The sequence below is a fragment of the Eubalaena glacialis genome, chromosome 5 (genome assembly GCF_028564815.1).
Source record: "Eubalaena glacialis isolate mEubGla1 chromosome 5, mEubGla1.1.hap2.+ XY, whole genome shotgun sequence".
NCBI classification, from domain to species: Eukaryota; Metazoa; Chordata; class Mammalia; order Artiodactyla; family Balaenidae; genus Eubalaena; species Eubalaena glacialis.
The window spans coordinates 92,046,459-92,068,479 of record NC_083720.1 but is presented as its reverse complement, the minus strand read 5'-3'; the positions used below and the strand labels follow the sequence as shown (position 1 = coordinate 92,068,479).

Below are 22,021 nucleotides of genomic sequence, written 5' to 3'. Positions count from 1 at the left end.
CTAATTTCTTTTCTAACTCCTTAGTCTTATGATTCCAAGTCTGTCCTTTTCTTGGATTCATTTTTGTTGTTAAGGCATACATTCTCTAAATTGAGACATGTTTGTGATTTTTAAATTTTCAGAGTGCTTACATCTCTAAAAAATTACCTTGTTCTACAGTTTAGACTTTTTAGAAATAATTGTGCTTCATTTCTTTTCATTGCAAATTGTCTTCTAGCATCTAGTTTTGTATTTGAAAAGTCTATTATCAATCTGATTTTTAATTCTTTTCTTAACAGCACCCCCTTGGAATCTTTCTAGACTTTATATCCTTGGAATTCTCAAATTTTACCAGGTCATGACTCTGTGTGTAGGTGTGTAATCTGTATGTGTGTGTATATCTGCATGTGCATTTTAATGCCATCTTACAGGAAATTGTTTTATTTTGAGGCTCTTTTTATGATAATTGATGAATAATGATAAATAGCAGAAGTAGGCTAAATTTATAATTAAATTGCATTGTATTATTGATACCGAACTTAAGGAAACCCTTGAAATAATCTATAACTAATTCTGTTAGCAAAAAATCTACTTAAAAACTCTAGATTTGAGAATTCCATACAATTTTTACTTATTTTAAACATTAATAATTTGTTCACTTTATAAAGTTTATAATTAATGTCAAAAATTTCATATTGTATTGATAATTTAATACTGAGTTGTTGCAGGCAGGTAAGTACTTTGAAGCATAAGAAAAGACGTCATGTCTTGTATTAGCTCTGTGAGAACACTGCTGTGTTTTCCAGTATATCACTGATGCTTAGCACATTCCTAGATCTTAACTAAAATTTATTAGATGGATAGATGAGTATGAATGAAAGAATATAGGTATAAATCAGTGTTTTCTTAATGAATAGACTTTTGAAAGCTAAATTAATTTTAGTCAGGTTCACTTTAGTTTTATTTGCTTTAATCTCAGGATACCAATACCATAATGTCAGACTATTAATTGATACTCTTTTTACAAGGACTTTAAGTGGGCTTTTATTTTATTTTCTTATTTTATTTTAATGTATACATAAATCAGTATTCAGGGACTCCACTAGTACAGAAAAATTATACCCCAAATGTATTAATTTTGGGATAATTTACTCTTTATTAAGAGTTGCAGTATTTTAGCTGAATTTTACCCTATTTAAGACTATATAGAGTGGGATGAATTGGGAGACTGGGATTCACATATATACACTAATATGTATAAAATAGGTAACTAATGAGGACCTGCTGTATAACACAGGGAACTCTACTTCACTTTGCTGTGCAGTAGAAACTAATACAACATTGTAAAACAACTATACCCCCCACGCCCCCCCAAAAAAAGACTATAAAAAATACAGAGCAAAGAAATTTTTATTAGATTTTAGGACCATGTACAGAAGAAAATAATTATGATGTACAGAAGAAAATAATTATGATGACTATGATGATGACTATTTCTTATAATAATAAATATGTGTTTGTATTCAAAGAACTAGGAAGAACACATACCATATTTTTCTGGGCTTGTTTGAGAGATGTAGTGTAAACTATTAAGAATTTATTCAATCAGTGTTATAAAATTATCATAGATTCAAATTAATCTCTTTTTTAATATTTACCTTTCTATATACAGCCTTTTAATATTATTATCATCTTGAAATTCAGATTACCAGCTTGACATTCAATGATAAATGGAGGGTGGTTTCCAGAACAACAAAAGCAGTAATAAATTGGTGGATAGTGATGAGATGGGAGGATGGGGAGTGTTAAAGGTCAAGAAATCCAAATTCTGTAGTTGCTAGCATTCTCGTTTTTTAAAGTATGTTTACTCTCGAAGACTGACCCTTTTTCCTATCCCCACCTTGCATAATCTTTCATTTGATATATTGATCAAATGATTGATAATTCCTAATTGGTTTCTTTGTCTCTGTTGTCCTGTCTATCCAAAACCATCTTTCACGTGGCCTCTATCTTTCTAGAACACTGAGTATTTATTTTAATGCTTAAACCCTTCAGTAAGCTACCATATAAATTCTGAACTTCTCAGCAAGATACTGAAAGACCCCCATCTTACTTAAGCATTATTCTTTTTACTATTTTCATTCAGAATTGTCTTTTCCTTCCTCTGTACAATCACTGTATTAGTATCTATTTTGTACTATTTTCCAATCTTGTTTGATATAGTTAGCTATTTGTACATAGAGTTGCCTTTCTATATTTATATTTGTGGAAGGCATTGATTATTTAAAAAAATCATTTTGTATTACCATTCTGTGGCTGTCTTGCTGCTTTGCACATAGTATGTAATTGGCAGTGAATTTATTCGTTAAATTGAATGGAGTTTGTATATATGATGTCTAGTTAATCAGAATATACTGTATCCTTATTCTTTGGAGTGAATACCAGTTTATTACACTACCAAATGGACTGCTCTTCTCTTATATAGCAGTGATAATACATTTGTTCTGAAGAGGAGTTAGTTTGAAATGTTATGCTAATTTTCACAGTTGGTCCAAATGACGCTACATTTCCACATTTTCATGTGACTTTGTGTTTTGAGTATACAAGGATTGGGAATACCATTAATAGCATAAACAACTTCATTCAGCTCTGACCATTGTTAAAAGACCTTGCTTTTTATTGTTAAGCATTTGTGTTAAGTTTATTTTGGGGAGAAAGTAAAAAAATACTTTTTTTGAATTTTATTTTATTTTTTTATACAGCAGGTTCTTATTAGTTATCTGTTTTATATATATTAGTGTATACATGTCAATCCCAATCTCCCAGTTCATCACACCACCACCCCACCCCCACTTTCCCCCCTCGGTGTCCATACGTTTGTTCTCTACATCTGTGTCTCTATTTCTGCCCTGCAAACCGGTTAAAAAATACTTTGTTAATCGAATAGTATTACCGTTAAATAATTTTTTTTAAACAAAAGCAACCTCTGCAGTAAAACATCACCTTTAATCTTTAAAAACTAAAAGGATTTAATGTGCACAAAAGTATAGAGACTAGTAAAATAAAGCCTCTATAAATCTCTTTTTCAGGTCACCATTATCAAAAATTTGCCACACCACTTTGTTTTAAATTCCTGACAATATTTCTGTATACTACAATATGCATCTCTAAAAGATAAGGGCATTTTCTTACCTAACCAGAGTAATTCCTTTATACTATTTAATGTACAGTTCATATTCAGATTTCTTCATTTTCCTTGAAAATTTCAAATAAGGTCTATATTATTTTGATGGTTATGTCTCTGGAATTTCTTTAATTTAGAACAGTTCTTCCCTTTTACTGTCTCTCTCTTTTAAAACATGTTCTAGATTTTAGTTTAGTCTGTGTGCTTCTGTTTAATTCAGTGGTTCCCAGTTTCCCACCCCCAGGGGGTTTTTTTGTTTTTTCCTCCAGGGGGACATTTGGCAATGTCTGGAGATATTTTTAGTATCACAACCTGTGATAGGGTTGCTACTGGCATGTAGTGGGTAGAGGCCAGGGATGCTGCTAAACGTCTTGAAGTGTATATATACGACAGCTCCCAACAATAAAGAAATATCTGGCTCAAAATGTCAGTGGTGCCAAGATTGAGGAGCCCTGATTTAACTTTTTCCTGATATTTGCCTTAATAATTTTTATAAACTGCAAGTTATTTCAGGGAGGCAAGAGTACTTCATAGGAGGTACTGTGTATTTTATGTTGCATAAATCAGGGGCATATAATGTTTAGTTGTCTCACTTTTAGTAATTAAACATTGAGTTCAGGTGTTGACAGCTTTATCCCTTAAATATAGAACTTAAAGTCAGCTTTTCTAGAGCAGAGTCAAACAACAGCCTCTTTTTCTGGTGGAAAGAATATTGAACTTGCTAATTGGATAACTGATCTCTTGGTGTTAGATCTTTAGAAACTTGCTATTTATATAAGGATCCTGTGCTTCTGTTTTCTCATCTGTAGCAATGAATTGAACCTGGTGATTTCTAAGACCCTTGCATTTTGATGGTTCTTTGTATTAGACAAGAATTTGATGCACAAATACCATTTCATAAAATATCCAGCTAGTCAAAACAGCACATCCAAAATAGCTTAGATATAACTTAAATTGTCATGCTTTGAATATTGATAACTTTGACAGATTATTTCCCTTAGGGATGAATAAACTTAATAAGGACATCCCTTTCCTTCTGTCTCTCCCCTCTTCAGGAAAGTTATTTATACATTTCATTTAAGGAAAATGTTTCAGAATATTTATGTGAATTTCTTATTCAGACCATTTTTAATGTTCCAGAACTTGGCCATTATTCAAAATGAATTTTTTTCTATAGAAAAAATATGATAAAAATGAGTTAGGTTTCAATGGGAAAATGCATTTTAGTTTTTAATCTGAATTTCCTCAACTAAGGATATGTTAAAGAGGTATATGCCCATAACTTAGTTGACATTTGAATAAAGGGTTACTTATTTTTGTATTTTTATCAGACTGCATCTCCTTATATCAGTCTCTCTACTTGTTCTGTAATGTAGCACAAGAATTTTTCCAGGTGGGAAAAGAGGAATTGGTGTTAAAGGAGGAAGTCCTCTTCTGCTTCCTCTTCAGAACTCCTATGGCTCTTTTTTTTTCCTCTCTTCGTCTTATGCACTTTCTACTTTGTATTATTGTTATTGTATACTTTTACTCTCACATTAAAGAAATAAGCTCCTAGGTAGTAGGCTTAATTTTACACATCTCATAGTAGTAAACAGCAATATCTCTTGTACAAAGACTGTTTGTAATAAAAGTGTGTTTAATAAATCAATGAAGATAGCATTTTGCCCTACCTGCTACCTAATATTTGATTTTTCTATATCTATAAAATATACCTTTAAATTTATTTTTTGTAACTACCTCTCCCTTCTCCAAATACACTGCAACCTTTTAGAATCTGAAAGGGAAGGGTCCCCAAACCATCTTTTTATTTATTCAAGAGTTATTTGAGTCCTGACAATGTGATGAGCATAGTTCTAGTTGCTGTATATATATATCAGTGCTCCAAACAAAGTGCCTATTTCCATGGAGTTTAGAAAGACAGTAAATATGTATAATAAGTCATGTGAAAAATTCATGAAAAAATTACGCAGAATAAGCATCTAGAGATGGCTGAGAGACTTGCTTAGGTCTCACAGGTAGCAGATGAAGCAGTAATGGTACCTAGGTCTTTAGATCCTAACAGTATCCTTGAAATTAGTTTATTCTTCATTAATCTTAAACTGGGGGGTGGGAGAGAATATAATAGACATCCATTCCTATTCTTTTCTTTCATCCTAATGTCTTTTTAAAAATCTATATATAGAATTTCATAGTCACTTGAATCTACTGATTTTTAAGTTATCAAGTTTTTCACATATCAAGAATAGTGGGCTTTAAAAATCAATATGAAAACTTTTATGGATGGGAATTCCCTGGCGGTCCAGTGGTCAGGACTCCGGGCTTTCACTGCTGAGGGCACGGGTTGGATCCCTGGTCAGAGATCTAAGATCCCACAAGTTGTGCTGCGCGGCCAAAGAAAAAGAACTTTTATGGAGACGTTTTAAATCAATAAGAAAACATATTTCTTCTGCACTTAGTATCCCTCATGAAAAGACTGAGATGCATTTTTCTTAGTAAATTTTCACCAAACTTAGTTAAGATACAATGTGGCATAAGGGGACCTTGTGTCAGAAAATCACTTTTGTTTGAAATTTAATACCTTCTGTGATCTAACTTGTAACTTTCTGACTTTTCCTATAGTAAACCCTGTATTCTAGCATATAGAAATTTTATGTTTGTCTACCAGTGCTACACTCCTTCTTCTCTTTTTTTCTTATACCAATTAGTTATTTTGGTCAAAATCCTTTCATATTCTTTCTGCATGCATTGTCTCCTTTAAACAGTTTTAGTACCTTTGATCTGTACTTTTGGTTTGGCACTTTGCACTGCTCTTTGATATCTTTTGTTTTCTAAAACCTTAATCTGAAACATTATTTAATTTTTCACCTGTTCATTTTAACTTGTGTTCATTTTTCCATGATTATTTCCTCTCTCTTTTTTTTTTTTTTGTCTTCTCCCATTGGATTGAAAAATTGTAGATATTTTAACAGAAAATTTCATTGGGATGCAACTTTTTCTCTAGAAAGACTCATTGTCTGGACCATGGTTAAAGATAGGAGGACATAGTTTTTACCACTCTATAATATTGAATCACATGTGTCTATGACCAAACCATGCTGAAAAGTCCCCTTCCTAATGTATAACATTTATGCTTTCACTACTGCCTTTAAAAATAAAAGTTTAAAAAAAATTATTGTCTTTTTCTTAACTCCCTCCTATCATATAGATATTTAAGGTTAATATATAGCAAAATTTTTGAAAATTTTCAAATATTTACGGAGATTATTTTCAGAGTGTTCTGTGTCTATTTATATTTGAAATACTAGAAATCTGAAATGTTATTTCATATTAAACTGCATTAGCTTAACGGAAATTTAGAAAGAAGCATATTATTTCCCCCTAAATTTAACATTCAATATTAAATATGTATTGATTAAATACAGGATTTATGCCTGGTTGCTAGACAGGTGACTTTTAAAGATGGAACAATAGAGTTTCTGATGTTATGTTGGTTAAGAATTTTATTTCTGAAGTTTTAAAATCTTATTTCTGACAGCTAGGTACTAAGCATGAGGGTAATTGTGTTCTAGGTTATTAGTAACTTTTATATCTATTTTAGTTATTACAGTGTTAGAAGTACTTTAGACTTGTGAAATAAATTTCACCTGATGTTAGTGATTTTTATATAATAATTATCAACTTTTTATCAGCAAACTGTAAAGAATTATATCTTTATACCTATTTGTAAGTAGCACTATGACAAGGGATGTCAAAACAAAACTTTTCCCCATGTCTTAAGAGTTGCTATTTTCTAATTCTTTACATTTCTTTTAATTGAATCTGGTATATGTTACTGTATCAGTGGTTCTCAGTGTATGGTCTGCAGCCCTCTCAAGTTCCCAGAAATCATTTCAGGATGTTCAAGAGGTCAGAAATGTTTTCATCACAATACTAGTATGTTATTTGCCTTTTTACTGGGTTGATATTTGCACTGATGATACAAAAGCAATGGTAGGTAAAACTGCTGGCCTCTTAAGGCCATGGCACCAAATTGTGCTAGTATCATTGTAGTTATCACTGCTATATACTCACAGTTAAAAAAATAAAATGAAAGGCCAGTTTCACCTGAAGAATAATCTTGATAGAGCAATAAATATTAATTTTTTGAAATTTCCACTTTTGAATACATGTCCTTTTAATGTTATTGTGTGACAAAATGGGAAGTACACATAAAGCACTTATGCATATAAAAGTATGGTGGTGTTTGAGGGAAAAGTACTTGGGCTTTTTTGAGATGTGAGGTGAATAGTCCACTTTTTTTTTCATGAAATGTCTTTTTTGCTGGAAAAATATAAAAGACAGACATACTATGCCTGTCAAACTTGGGCATTTGGCAAATGTTCTCAGAAATGATCGAAGTGAGCCTATTACTTTAAGGGAAACAATCAACAGTATTTGTCACCAATGATAAAATTAAGCTTTCAAGCACAAACTAGAATTTTGGAAATTTTATTTGCCTGGGCTTGACAGCGTTCCAGTACTTAAAAACTTTTGTAATGAAACCAGTAGTGATATTAATGTTTTGATTTTGTGATATTGTAGTTTGATTTCAAATACGGTAAATATTAATAAATATAACCCTTATATGAAGTCCTTGGGAGCAGCACAGTACTTTATAGGTGTATAAAGGTGTCCTGAGAACAAAAGATTTAAGAACAGCTAATTTAGGTCCTCTACCAAAGTCAGAGGTTTCATGTCTAAGTATTAACCTCATAACCTCTCCCATCCACTACCCTTCCCCCATGAAATTAGAATAGAAAAGAATACATATGATTTCAGTAAGAAAAGAAAATAGACTACATATGATATGAATAATACATTCTTAAATTATTCTACAAATGTAATTTTCTCCTTTAAACTGTGGGCTTATCTATCCCATTGAAATTATTCAGGATTGCATTGTATTTATCATTGATTTTGATGTTAAAATATTTTTCTCTTCTCTTCCTTTTTCTTCTGTTTATTTCTCTTCCAACTTTCCTTTTCTCCTTTCATTCCTCCCTTTCTTCTTTTTTTGGTATTTGTTTTCTAGGTGGAGTCTTTCATTTTGGATCAGGATGATTTGGAAAATCCAATGCTGGAAACGGCTTCCAAGTTACTCTTGTCAGGTGCTGCTGATGGTGCAGACCTCAGGACAGTAGATCCAGAAACACAAGCTAGACTGGAAGCTTTACTAGAAGCTGCAGGTAAGTCTGCAAACTCTACATATATAATAAGCCTAATTTTCCAAAGTTCTACATAACTCTTAAAAACTCCGGTTATTATAAATGTATGATGTTGTATGTTTAGTATAAGACTATTCATAAAGGTTAATGGATTACTTTCTAGAGCACTACATGCAACATTTCATATAAGCATAGTTTCATTACCAGAATAAAATTGACAGGTTGTTGTAAACCTTATAAACAGAGACTTCTTTTTTAATTTTATTTATTTTGGCTGCGTTGGGTCTCCGTTGCTCCGCGTGGGCTTTCTCTAGTTACAGCGAGCAGGGCTACTGTGTTGTGGTGTGTGGGCTCCTCATTGCGGTGGCTTCTCTTGTTGTGGAGCACAGGCTCTAGGTGTGCGGGCTTCAGTAGTTGTGGCACATGGGCTCAGTAGTTGTGGCTCATGGACTCTAGAGCACAGGCTCAGTAGTTGTGGTGCACAGGCTTAGTTGCTCCGTGGCATGTGGGATCTTCCTGGACCAGGGCTCAAACCTGTGTCCCCTGCATTGGCAGGTGGATTCTTAACCACTGCGCCACCAGGGAAGTCCAAACAGAGACTTCTTATACAGTTAGTTTTCATTAGTCCTGAATTCCATCTTTGCAAATTCACCTACTTTATAAAATGTATTTATACCCCCAAATTATAGTGCTTTCTCAGTCTTTCATAGAAATGCACAGAATGGTGAAAATTTTGAGTTGTTCTGCGTGCATGTTTTCTGCTGAAGTGATGCTCTCTGCCTTCTTGTTTCAGCTCTCATCCTGTAAACAAGTGTCCTTTCCATGGTCTACTTAGTGCCACATTTTCCACATTTTTGTGCCTTTTGTTGGTGATTTCAAATGGCCTCCAAGTATAATGCTGAAGTGCTATCTAGTGTTACTAAATGTGCGAAGGCTGTGATGTGCCTTTTGTAGAATATACGTGTATTAGATAAGCCTCTTCAGCATGAGTTATAGTGCTGTTGGCTGTGAGTTCAGTGTTAATGAATCAAGTATAATATTATTAAATAAGATTGTATTTAAACAAAAACACACATAAAACAAGCTTATGTATTGACTGGTTAATGCAAATGCTGTGACCAGAGACTTCCAGGCACCTAGCCCTGTATTTCCCCTTGGAGCAGTGGTTCAGTATTCATTAGTTCAGTGTTCCCAGTGACTTTACAGAACATAACTACCATGAATAATAAGAATTGACTGTGTATAATTCCCTCCACTTTTTTGTCACAGATTGTCTTTTAAAACCTTGTAAAGTGAATCATCATTATATTTTTGTAAAGTGGATCATCATTATATTGTCCTCATAGGAAGTGTTTTAATTAGAGTTTATATACATAACCAAGAGTAAGCATCATAATATGTAATATGCCTTAAATATAAGGGAACAGTAACTCTAAATCTCTGTGATCATTTAAAATAACCATATTTTCTTAACTTTCCTAAGTGGACATGAATATATGGTGAACATTAATTGTTCATGGCTTGAGCACCCTGAACCAATGCTAGATTCTGTACATTCAATGCATATAAACTGATATTTCATTATAGCATAAAACTGACCTATTGCTGTTTGATAATCCTTTCAATAAATATCTCATAACACAGCATCTAAATATTTGAGGGACTCATGGTTAAGTTTGATTTCTATCCTGGGTAAAATTCTAGAATGGATTATTAAGGGAATCTTGACCAAATACAGATGAAAACATAGTAGGGGCACATGCAAGGTTCTTTCCTTGAGTATGGAAAACTGTACAGGGTAGCAGTGATATAATTCAGCATTTGCCTGAAATTTGATGTTGCTTTAGGAGTTTACCTGAGAGAAATGAGGATTGTGAAATTATTTGAAACCATATCATAAGAGGAACAGGGAATGTTTCTCCTGAAGATGAGAAGACTCAAGTTGAATATAAGAGGGATATTTGTTTTCTGTGGTTCGAAGAGGCAGAACCAGGCTTAAAGATGCTACACGAAGGTAGATTTCAGCTGAAAGGAGCTACTTTTGGAGGTAGAGTTCCTTTTTATAGGATGCTAATAGTTGCTTCATTTTTCTCATTTCTGTGTTTATTCCCTTTTTTTCCCCCGTTTTCTTTATAATAGCTAACAATCAATCAAGGTGTCAGCTAAGCTGAGTTCTCATCTGTAGGCTGTAGAAGAAAATCCATTTCCAAGTTTATTATTGTTGGCAGCAGAATTTAATTCCTTGGAATTGTGGGACTGAGATCCTGATATTCGTACAGACTGTCAGCTGAAACTGCTCTCACCTCTTTGAGGTCGCCCACATTCCCCCCATCTTCACATCAGCATGGCATGTGGAATCCTTGTGCTTTGAATCTCTGATTTCCTTTTCTCCAACCAGCCAAAGAAATCTCTTTGGTCATCCTGCGGTCATGTGATAAGGTCAGGCCCACCCAGATAGCCTTCTTATCTTCAGGTCAACTATGCCATATAGCATAACCTAATCATGGGGATAGAATCTATCAAATTCACAGTCCCAAAGATTATATAGAGTGTGTACACCAGAGCTGGGTAATCTTGGGAACATTTTAGAATTCCTAGTGTACTAGTGATTGGACAGAAGCCTCTCCATTTCTTTGAGAACCCCCAAATGTCAATATCTTTAAGTCTTTTCTCTGTGGCTGTTTAATTTCTTGAGAGACACATCTGCCTGTTTTTTTTTTTTTTTAAATGGCACAACTTTTTTTTTTTTTTTTAAACTTTGGGTTTATTTATTTATTTATTTATGGCTGCGTTGGGTCTTCGTTTCTGTGCGAGGGCTTTCTCTAGTTGCGGCAATTGGGGGCCACTCTTCATCGCGGTGCGCGGGCCTCTCATTATCGCGGCCTCTCTTGTTGCCAAGCACAGGCTCCAGACGCGCAGGCTCAGTAATTGTGGCTCACGGGCCTAGTTGCTCCGCGGCATGTGGGATCTTCCCAGACCAGGGCTCGAACCCATGTCCCCTGCATTGGCAGGCAGATTCTCAACCACTGTGCCACCAGGGAAGCCCCATCTGCCTGTTTTTGTCTAGTGAATTATAAATGCTGGCTGCCAGCATTTTGGGAGCTGAGAGTAGAAAAGGGGCTAAGGATCTCACTGTTTATCATGCATATGTTCACTTAATCCTCATTTTCAATTTAGTATTATCTCTTCCTCATCTATACCCAATATCTTCTAGCCCAGAGTCTTTCTGGTTTAGTCTCCTTAGAGAATAATTATCTGGCTGTGCAGTTTGGGATGGAGTCTTAAAGTCTGACTGCTCCTCACAGGTGTTCAGCCAGTCTTTCTGTTTTCCAACCCAAGCCTCACCCCTGAACCTGGAACCTGTGTATAACTCCTGAGTCCTATTGGGCTGATCACTTTGTTTCTCACTGATTTCTGTATTTCTGCTTATTCTGTTCTGCTAAGTCAGTTAATCTCCTCTTTACTATGTCTTCATGAATATTAGCTTTGATTTACAAATTTCTTCTAGTTTTATCACAGATGGAGTTCCTGTTGTATTTTAGTTCTCCTTTGAGTAAGTTCTGAGAAGAAAAAGGGGGGAAATAATTGTCTTAAAATCATCTTGAAATCAGAAATCTAGATAATCATTTAATACACCTTTTCTCTGAAATTATATGGTTCTGTTCAATTGATTAAATGTCATAACTTGGAAAGAATAATTTGGTCATCGTGTATCTTATCTGTTACTGATCTTCACTGATTAATATCTAATAATTGAATAAGACTAGTAAAAAAGATCACCATAATCCAGAGTAGCTAGATAAATTAATTTCCAATCACTGTTTATTTATTTGAAGGTTACTATGTATTTCTTAGGTTACTTCCTAGTTATTTTTACTAAAATAGTTATCTTTACTTATGAAGATATGAGAAGTTCATAAAAATTTAATATGGAATATTTTATTTTAAATGTTTTTTTTTAAAACAGGGATTACTTTCTTCTGATCTGGACGTATCCTCTTGTTTAGTTCTTTTTTGTCACTGACAAATAGTTATTATATAGCCAATCTGAGTTGGCTAAAATATTGGAGCTAATTCTCTCATGTGAGAATGCATCTGTGATATTGGTCTCAATAATGTTAGGATACTTAACTAACCACAGATATCTTATTGAATAAATACTACTATAGCACGTTCAGACTACAGTTGGCTTTTAATATTAGTGACACAAATTATGCAGTAGGTATCAGTCTTACCAGATTAAGACTGCTTTTATCCTTTGTACATCTTGATTGTAGCAGACACTAAATTTGACTGCTCTGAACATTTGTTATATCTAAATATCTAAAATCAGAAATGCTTTTTTCCATATTTATTCCATAAGATGTAATATTTCATATCTTGGATTTGTCAGAAGGAAAAGCAAACGCGTATAAAGTTTTTTTAAAATAAACTTCAAACACAAACTTATATGATATTATTGAGTCCTTCCACTATTAAAAGAAATCTGTACAGATATGTTTATTATCACTTGGGAGATCTTTTTGGTCTTTGTCTTAGTTAAATAGTTTGTTTTAAAACCTCTAATAGTGTTTCTTAAACCTTAATTGCGTTTGAATCACTTGGGGATCTTTTTTAAAAATGCAGGTTATTGATCAGTAAATTTTAGGGTCTCAGATTCTGCATTTCTAACAAGCTCCCAAGTGACAGTAATGCTTCTGTCAGTAGTTCATGAACCACTTGTTGAGTAGTGGGGTTCTGTAATATCCATTATAACATTAGATGTTTTATCTTCAAGTTAGAGCAAAGGTTCTTAATCCTGGCTGTGCATCAGAATCTCCTTAGAGCCTTTAAAGTATGTAGATCCCTAGGCCTTCCTTTTACTTACTGAATTATATCTTTAGATATAGGAGAGTTCAGCATCTGTACTTTTGAAAGGCTCCACTGATGGGCAGCCTGGATTAAGCAGCACTGAGTTTAGAATAATAAAGGTTAGAGATCAGCTTGCTTTATAGTGATATGTAGAATAGCAACAAGTTGTGTTTCACGTACATGGTAACCATTTCTGCTTTTGAAATTTAAAAAAAATTTGTCTATTCTGAATATTTTTTAGATATGGTGTTTTTAGACATGATTTTGGGTGTATGTAGTAAATTGTAGTCGTAATTTGAAGCAAATAGGTACTCATAGATAGGTTATCTTTTATATAACCTATAATGTCTTATATGGCCATTTTTTGGTAACAAGTGGTAGTAGCCCAACTAAACATTCTTAAACGAAAATGGGCATTTACCAAAGGTATAGGGATGGTGCTGGCTTCTGGCACTACTAGTGTCAATGAGTCAAATATAACTTTATCAAAACTGTCTCCTTCCTATTTCTCTGCTCTCCTCTCCTCTATGTTGACTTATTTTGGGTAGTCTTTTTCTCTTTGTGGTGATAAAAGTGACCAAATAGCTCATGACTCACAATTTAGCAACCTTTGAGCATAGGTTCTTCTTGCAAACGTACGGCAGAAGTCTGAGTGAGGACACCCGATTGTCCCAGCATAGACCAACGACCCATTTCTAGAACCAGAGAGTCACAGAGTTGAGCACTTATGGACCACATGGAAGGAATAAGACTAATAGAAAACTGGAGAACAGTGATTTCCCAGAAGATTCTGGCCAGGCAATATATATGTCCAGTGTATCATTTGGAGTTTAACATAAATAGAGTTAAGTAACTTGAATTTTGCTTTGTTTCTCCTTTTGGGTATATCCGAATTGGTGTGAAAATAATATAATAGGAATAGGCAAATTATCTACGGCTGATGGTAAAGCCTTTGCAGATCCTGAAGTGCTTCGGAGGTTGACATCATCTGTTAGTTGTGCGTTGGATGAAGCTGCTGCTGCACTTACCCGTATGAGAGCTGAAAGCACAGCAAATGCAGGGCAGTCGGACAAGTAAGTGTGTTTCCACTGTGATCGGTATAAAAACATTTTCTTAAAAATAATTAAAATAGCTAACATTTACTGAGCATGTATTTTGTGCCTGGCACTATGCTAACCACTTTACCTGTGATATCTTACTTATACTCACAAAAAGCCTTAGGCATGGATTTTGTTTTTATTCCCATTTTACTCATGAAAAGCTGAAAAGAAGCAACTTAAGATTGAATAGGTAACAAGTAGCAGAGGCAGGACACCAGTGTCTGACTACAAGGCTGACTTCTTAGCCAATATGTTATAAAAGACCTTTTGCTTATTTAGATTTTGTTTTCTTTTAATGTTTTGGTGACAGATAAGTAAATGATTTCTAATTAGTCATGCCATTTTCTACTTCATGTGCATAGTTCTGACCATTTTAAAGGGCAGGGTTTTTATTTGTTTATTTGTTTTATGAATGTTCAAAAACGTCAAAGATCTAGTTTCCGTAACTTGAATGTAAGTGAGTTCCAGGGATGTTATTTTTTTTTGTCCTATAATTCCTTTTATATAATATTTCACGTTTAGTAAGAACTCAGTAAATATTTTCTGACTTGGCCTTTAAAGTTTTTCTGATGATGTTATGCAATAAAAAACAATCACACCATCTTGTATATAAAACAATTATGGATAGTATAATGAAAAATACAATGCCAAGGAAGCAGCTGGAAAAGAACCATTAATACATGTTACTGTCTTCACCCTTCAGAGGCTTCTTTTTTTTTCCTTTAACTGAAAAGAAGCCATTAAGCCATTTTATTTACAGTTGACTCTTGAACAACACAGGTCTGAACTGCACAGGTCCACTTGTACACAGGTTTTTATTCTTTCTTTTCTTCTTTCTTTCTTTTTTTCTTTTGTCCACGCCACATGGCTTGTGGATCTCAGTTTCCCGACCAGGGATTAAACCCAGGCCACGGCAGTGAAAGCCGAATCCTAACCACTAGACTACCAGCGAACTCCCAGCACAGGTTTTTTTCAGTGGTGAATACTACATTGCTGCACAGCCTGTGGTTGGTTGAATCCATGGATGCAGAAACGTGGATATAGAGATATGGAGGAACTGCATTTATGGAGGGCAGACTGATTAAGTTATTTGCAGATTTTCAGCTGAGTGGAGTGTGGTTACCCCTAACCCCCATGTTGTTCAAGGGTCAACTGTATTTTAGCAGTTACCTTTAAATAGTTGAAAAAAATGAGAATACTCTTTTATATATGAGTTTAGAGAATAAAAAATAGCATTCAAGAATTGTCTTTTATATAATAGTGTTTTTATGCAACATCTTTTAGTATTAACAAGAGTGTGAATTTGCTGTTTCTCTTAACTCTGTGTTTGTCTTCATTCATCTAAGTTTTCTGTTTTTATTAATTTATTTTACCATCCTTCTCATAGATTGACTCTCCTTCTTTAGTTAACTTCCAGTTCTATTCCTTAGTTAACGTTCAGTTTTTCTAGCCTACGATATTATTGATATTCTCCAGATATTTTTTAATGTGCCTTCTGGGACTGGCAAGACACCTTGAAGAGTATATTAAAGCTAGTTCAAGCAGGAAGTAGAATAGAAAAATAGAGTCATAGATTCTTTGGCACTGACACTACTAAAAGTGATCAGCAAAACACTAGACTATGTTTGCGACAGTCATATTTGTTCAGCAAAGCTTGAGAAACAGTGGCACGCAGTGGGTGTTATGTGCCAGGTTTTACATTAGTTAAGTGTGGTGCCATGTGCCAGATTTAACATACCCTTTGCTCAGAAGTTGTGAAGTTCAACTGTTGCTAGAGTAGTTCCTGAAAGGCTCTTTTAAAGCTAACACACCTAAGGAAATTGAATGAAAGTTCAAATGGGAAAATAAAGGAGGATGTGTGCCTGAGGGGGAGAGAGAGAATGAGAGACCACCCGAAAGGGAGAAAAAGTATGTTCTTATACATGAAATGTCTTGTGGGAGGGATTTGTCCTGAACTTACTTAAAGGTGATAGAGAACATTGAGTCTAGAGACTGTCATTGCCTATAAAATGGGAAATTAAGAGACAAACTTATTAAGTGCTATTTGAGACTTTCACTTTGGCAGGGGACAGTACAGTTAACAGGTAGACAAAATATATAGTATGGCATACAATGATAACGATTATGGGCAGAAGAAATTGAATGGGGAAGTGCTAAGGCAGTGTTGGGGGTCAGGGATCGTGTTGCATTTTTAAGGGGGTAGTCAGGGAAACCCTCATTTAAAAGGTGGCTTTTTAGCAAAGACCTGAAATAGATAAGGCAGTGAGCTGCGCCTGGGAGAAGCTTTTTTGTCAGAGGGATAGCAGATACATAAATCTTGGAGTTGCAGCTTAATTAGCATTTTTGATGAAAAACGGGAAAGCCAATTTGGCTAAAGCGGAAAGAGTAAGTGAGAATAGTAGGTGATGAAACCAGAGAAGTAAAAGGAGGAGTTTGAGATCCTACCACTGGACAGGTCTTACAAGGATTCTGACTTTTACTGTGGGTAAGGTTAAAGGCCAGTGGAGGATTCTGAGCAGAGGAGTGACAGGTCTACTTCCTTTTAAGCAAGATCTCTCTGGCTCCTTCACTGAAAAGAGCCTGAAGGAGAGCAAGGGTAAAAGCAGGGAGACTGCTTAGGAGACTTCGCCATAATCTTGGCTAAGGATGATGTTCTTAAAACTGGGTGGTAGTGATAATATGGGTGTAGAAAACAGGTTATCCGTGGATGATGGCTTTAGTACCTGAAGTGACAGGGCCACGTTTTAAGAGGAGGTTGTAAGAATTGAGGTATATTTGAAATAAAGAGAATATTAATGAAGAGACTTGGATTTAGTGTTTTTCTAAGAATGAATTTTAGCCGCAAGTGAAGGAATCTTTAGAAATGTCCATAGTTGAAATTCTTTTGGAAGATTTACAGGGCAAATGCTTTACTCTAAATATAACTTTCTGTTGTTCCACCACTTTTTCCACTCTCCTTTTGCTTGAATTAAGCCTTTGCCTTACCTGGATATTTTTCATACTTCCCCAAAACATGATGGCATAAGTAAATACTTCAAAAAAACAATCTCCTTCTCAGTTATTCATAGATAAGTCAAAATTACATGCTCACAACTTTCCTATCTGATTTCCCTTTACTTGATTGAAGAACTCAGATAGGCGTTTATAATTAGTAAAAGTTTTACCCATTTCATTAAATCTTATAAAATTTTTCTAGTGACTAAACAAACAGAAGTGTAATTATAACTTGTATTTCCTTCATGTGATTTTTCTATACAATTTTATGTTTTAAAATTTTGGATTTTTTCACTACTTATAGTAAATTAGACTTTATCTTTCAGTTACATGACTGAAAACATTTTGTAATGTGGATAATTTTAATTCAGTGACTTTTATATGTAGATTTTAAAAACTCAGTGAACTGAATCATTTTATTTTCTTTTTGTTATGAGTCATATTGAAATAATCATTCTTTTTAGCACTACTGTCCAGATTAATTTCAAAAATCAACACTTATGCTGGGCAATTTTTTATATTCTTATATCCTGATATTACAATATTCTTCCCCCAATAGCCGCAGTTTGGCAGAAGCCTGTTCAGAAGGAGATGTAAATGCTGTGCGAAAGTTACTCATTGAAGGGCGAAGTGTAAATGAACACACTGAGGAAGGGGAGAGCCTCCTTTGTTTAGCTTGTTCTGCTGGATATTATGAGCTTGCACAGGTTTGTATTATCAAAATAAAGCTCACAGTTTTTTGATTGTTTCGTCTTAATTTGGACTGTGTATTAAGGAAATAATAAAATAAAATCAACCATCAGGCTCATTTCAAGAAATAGTTTTGTTAGATACATTTTTTTTGTTTATTGGCTCTTTTGCTTATTGGCTCTGTAGTATGACTAGGTAGGTGTTAACATAAATATATGTTCAAAACATTTTGATGAAAATATCATTTTCTAATATCCTTTAAACTTTTTCTTTCATAAGGTTTTGTTGGCAATGCATGCCAATGTGGAAGATAGGGGGATCAAAGGTGACATTACACCTTTAATGGCTGCTGCTAATGGAGGACATGTCAAAATTGTGAAGTTGCTGCTAGCTCATAAAGCTGATGTCAATGCACAGTCTTCAACAGGTTATGCATACTTCTTTTTCAGTTTTTAAATATTAACACCCTCTGATAGTAATTAATTCACATGAAAGTGATCATTAGTGATGCTTTTGCAATTATCAATGCTGCACATTTGTATATATCTGTGCATTAGGCTTAAAGTACATAGCATGTATTTTGAATGAAATTTCTCCTCTTTTGTGTATGAGTGCTATTAACTGGCCTTGGTTCTTTTATATTAAACACTGGCCCAGTTAAAAGGACCATCCTCTTGGAAGTGGAGAGGATGGTCTCCACCTCTCAAACCCAAGTTTCCTATTTATCAGGGGAAAATGGAAGGGAAGGCAGGGAGAATAAGAAGGATATGCAACAGAAGGCAGGTCTGTCATTGCCGAGTGTTAATAAATTGCGGCTTATAGAAAAAGTGTTATGAAAACATTGTGTTACACAAGAGACAATGTTAATCTAAATCAGTTTTTTTTTTTCTTTCAAATTTGGGCATAGATGGATTTGTGTAAAAGCTCTAAAATATATGAAAATATATTTTGTGCATTTCCTTTATGCAAGATTTTTAAATTTATTAAATATTTTAAATAATTTTAAAGGTCTGCATGTTCTGGTTTGAGGGGGTTTTAGGAATTCTTATTTTACCCAGAAGTTAACTTTTTTCCCCTGTAACAAGGGAGATATTTATCATTATGAGGGAATGTTTTTGAAATTATTTTAACTTTGGCCACCAGTTAACTGATGTGTAAAGTTGTAGTGAAAACAGTACGTGATTAAAAGTAACGGTATGAGGTATATCTATATATGATGAATAATTATAATCCAAAGAAAAAATAAAGCTTGGGAAACATTTCTCTGATTAAAGTTAGAATCATTGTAACTTTTTCCTCATGTGGGAAGTTAGTTTCAGAATTGCTCAGTTCTTTTATAACTCTACAATTGTGTTAAGTGTATCTGATTTTCCACATGTGTTTGACCCTGATTTTTAAATGGAAAGAATAGGGAGTTGATTTCAGTAAGATAAAATGTAATGAAGGAAAGAATTATATATATAAGTGTAATAGCTAAATTTATTAAGATTATAGTCTCTCATTTCAGTTTTGTGTTTGATACTAAATAAACCTCTGTTTTATTTTGGTATTTTATGTTAATGTCTTTGTTTTCCTTCATTCAAATAGGCAATACAGCACTTACATATGCTTGTGCTGGAGGTTATGTAGACGTTGTAAAGGTGCTTTTGGAATCCGGTGCTAGTATTGAGGACCATAATGAAAATGGTCATACTCCTCTTATGGAAGCTGGAAGTGCTGGACATGTGGAAGTAGCCAGATTGCTGCTAGAAAATGGGGCTGGCATTAATACGCATTCCAATGAATTTAAAGAGAGTGCCCTTACGTTAGCTTGTTACAAAGGTACAGTAAAGAACTTGTTTTTTTAAACAAAGTTTTTAAACTCATGAAATGACAGTTACTTCATATAGAATGGTTAGTCACTTAAAATAAAAAATAAAATATGTTAATAGTATATAGTACGTTATAAGTAAGTGTTTATAAAGTGTTTTAGAGTTTAAAAGTTTAATATATAAACTTTATATATTAAACTTTTAAAATATACACTCAATATTATAAATATTGTCAATGAAAAATGACTATTGATCCAGTTGTTTTATTAGAAACAGTTATTTAATTTTAATATGCACTGTATTTTTTAATGATTTTGCTTGTCAGAGTATTTTGCCTGGTTTACACAAAAGAATCCTATTGAATCCAGAAGTATTTAGCCTGTAAATTTAAAGTAAATGCAATAAAAGCTAGAATGAGGGGCTTCCCTGGCGGTCCAGTGGTTAAGACTCTGCCCTTCCACTGCAGGGGGCGTGGGTTAGATCCCTGGTAGGGGAACTAAGATCCCACGTGCCGCGCGATACAGCCAGTAAAGAAATAAATAAATAGAAGCTAGAATGATTTATTAACAAGAAGGTGCTTAAGCTATTTCTCATGATACCAAGAAGAAAGGAAAAAAATTGAAGAGAAAGGAGGATATATGAAAAGAAAAATAAAAAGTGGTGTGGAAGGAGTTTGTATTCAAAAGAACAATTTTAGACTATCATCAACATGTTTAATAAAGTTAGAAGGAAGAGCTGGTAGAAATTGAGAATACCTACCAATATATAGCTGTACAAAGGGGGTACATAGTGTTCTAAATGATGTCGATCAACCTGAAAATATTGATAATAGAGTAAAATATCTTCTTTTGGGGGGAGCAAGATAATTATCTGGAAAGATACTTGGTCTTCAGCTAGTTAATCTAGATTCTAGATTCTAAAAAGACAGCCGCAGAGCCAGACATTTTTCGGAATCAACCTTTTTGACAGATAAATTGCTATAAACTAAGGAACTTTTTAAAAAGAAAATTTCATGAAATTTTATACCTGCATAGCCATTCACTTCAATGTTTTCTACCATCTGCAGCTGTGTCATGATTGTATCATAAAATAAGTGATACATTTTTGACCCAGAGGCATCAAGAAAAAGCTCTTGCAAGGCAAGGTACAAAAGTTAAGGAGGCACTCACTCTCAATGGCTGAATCTTCACGTACACTAGCTTGTGAGTGAATGTCTCCTTAAATTTTGCACCCAGGGCTTTGATTCCTTCACCCTTGCGTTGGCCCTCCTGTTGTTTTGTTTCATTCTATCAGTACTTCAGAGTGGCCAGGGTTTTGTTAGGTCTTTTGGAAAAACTTCACTTAAAAAACATGGCTAAAATACTCCTTAGACACATAAATGACTAAAATTTAAGTTAAATGTAAAAATGTGCTCTAAAGGACTTTTGATTATCTCGTGTTACAGATAATTCAGATTAAGGGTACTTAGGAAGCACAGCTGAGGTCTCTTACTTCTCCAGTTCTGTTTAGTAGTTACGCAGAGGTTGATCTTCATTGGGAGGGGAGAAATTAAGCCTTGGGGCAGCCTCTCCAGGGCAGGCTGATTGGGTGGCTCTCTCTCACCTTTCCATCAAATACTTTTGAAACCGGAACTAGCTCCATTTTACTACTGAGACCCAGCTGGCCAATGAGCTTTGAGATGGGGCTATGTATAACTACTCTTCCCTCTCTCCTATGCTTGTAGCCCCACCCTGCTGAGGTTGGGGCTTGCAGGCTTTCGTTAGAGAAACTGGATATAGAACTGAGCTGGTGGAGAACATCTCTACTACTTCCAAGGATCCATGGACACTCTTACTTTCCTCTGTTTCTGGTGAGGTCTCTTAGGATACAGATTGACAAGGAGGAGATGGGGAAGGGATAGAATTCAGGCTGAGACTAAACATTGATGTGGATCTTTGGGAAGGGAGAATGACAGAGAGGAAGGAGAGATAGTTTGTTAGCAAAAACAAGGTATGGCAGGTACTACACTTATTCACCAGAGTTAATTTTAACTGTTCATGATTCCGCCATCCACTCCTTCCGCCATCCACTCCTTCTTCCATTCCCAGTTGACTGAAAATTGACTGCAGCTCATTCCAGATGAAGTTGGAAAAAAATTAGTCACTTTTCTACTGTTTCTTACATAGTATCTGAAGTCCTTTTTAAAATATAATTTATGTTCATTGTAAC

General features: G+C 34.4%; 1 protein-coding gene across 8 annotated transcripts in view; it reads left to right on the top strand.

Annotated features, from left to right (window-relative positions):
* Positions 1-22,021, top strand: part of ANKRD17 (ankyrin repeat domain 17) — a 160,714-nt gene that overhangs the window by 66,158 nt on the left and 72,535 nt on the right. For all 8 annotated transcript variants that reach the window (XM_061192365.1, XM_061192363.1, XM_061192364.1 and 5 more), the window contains exons 2-6: positions 8,235-8,388; positions 14,135-14,291; positions 17,872-18,019; positions 18,282-18,429; positions 19,590-19,823. In XM_061192365.1, the coding sequence (XP_061048348.1) occupies positions 8,235-8,388; positions 14,135-14,291; positions 17,872-18,019; positions 18,282-18,429; positions 19,590-19,823 (841 nt within the window). The remainder of the gene's footprint in view (positions 1-8,234; positions 8,389-14,134; positions 14,292-17,871; positions 18,020-18,281; positions 18,430-19,589; positions 19,824-22,021) is intronic.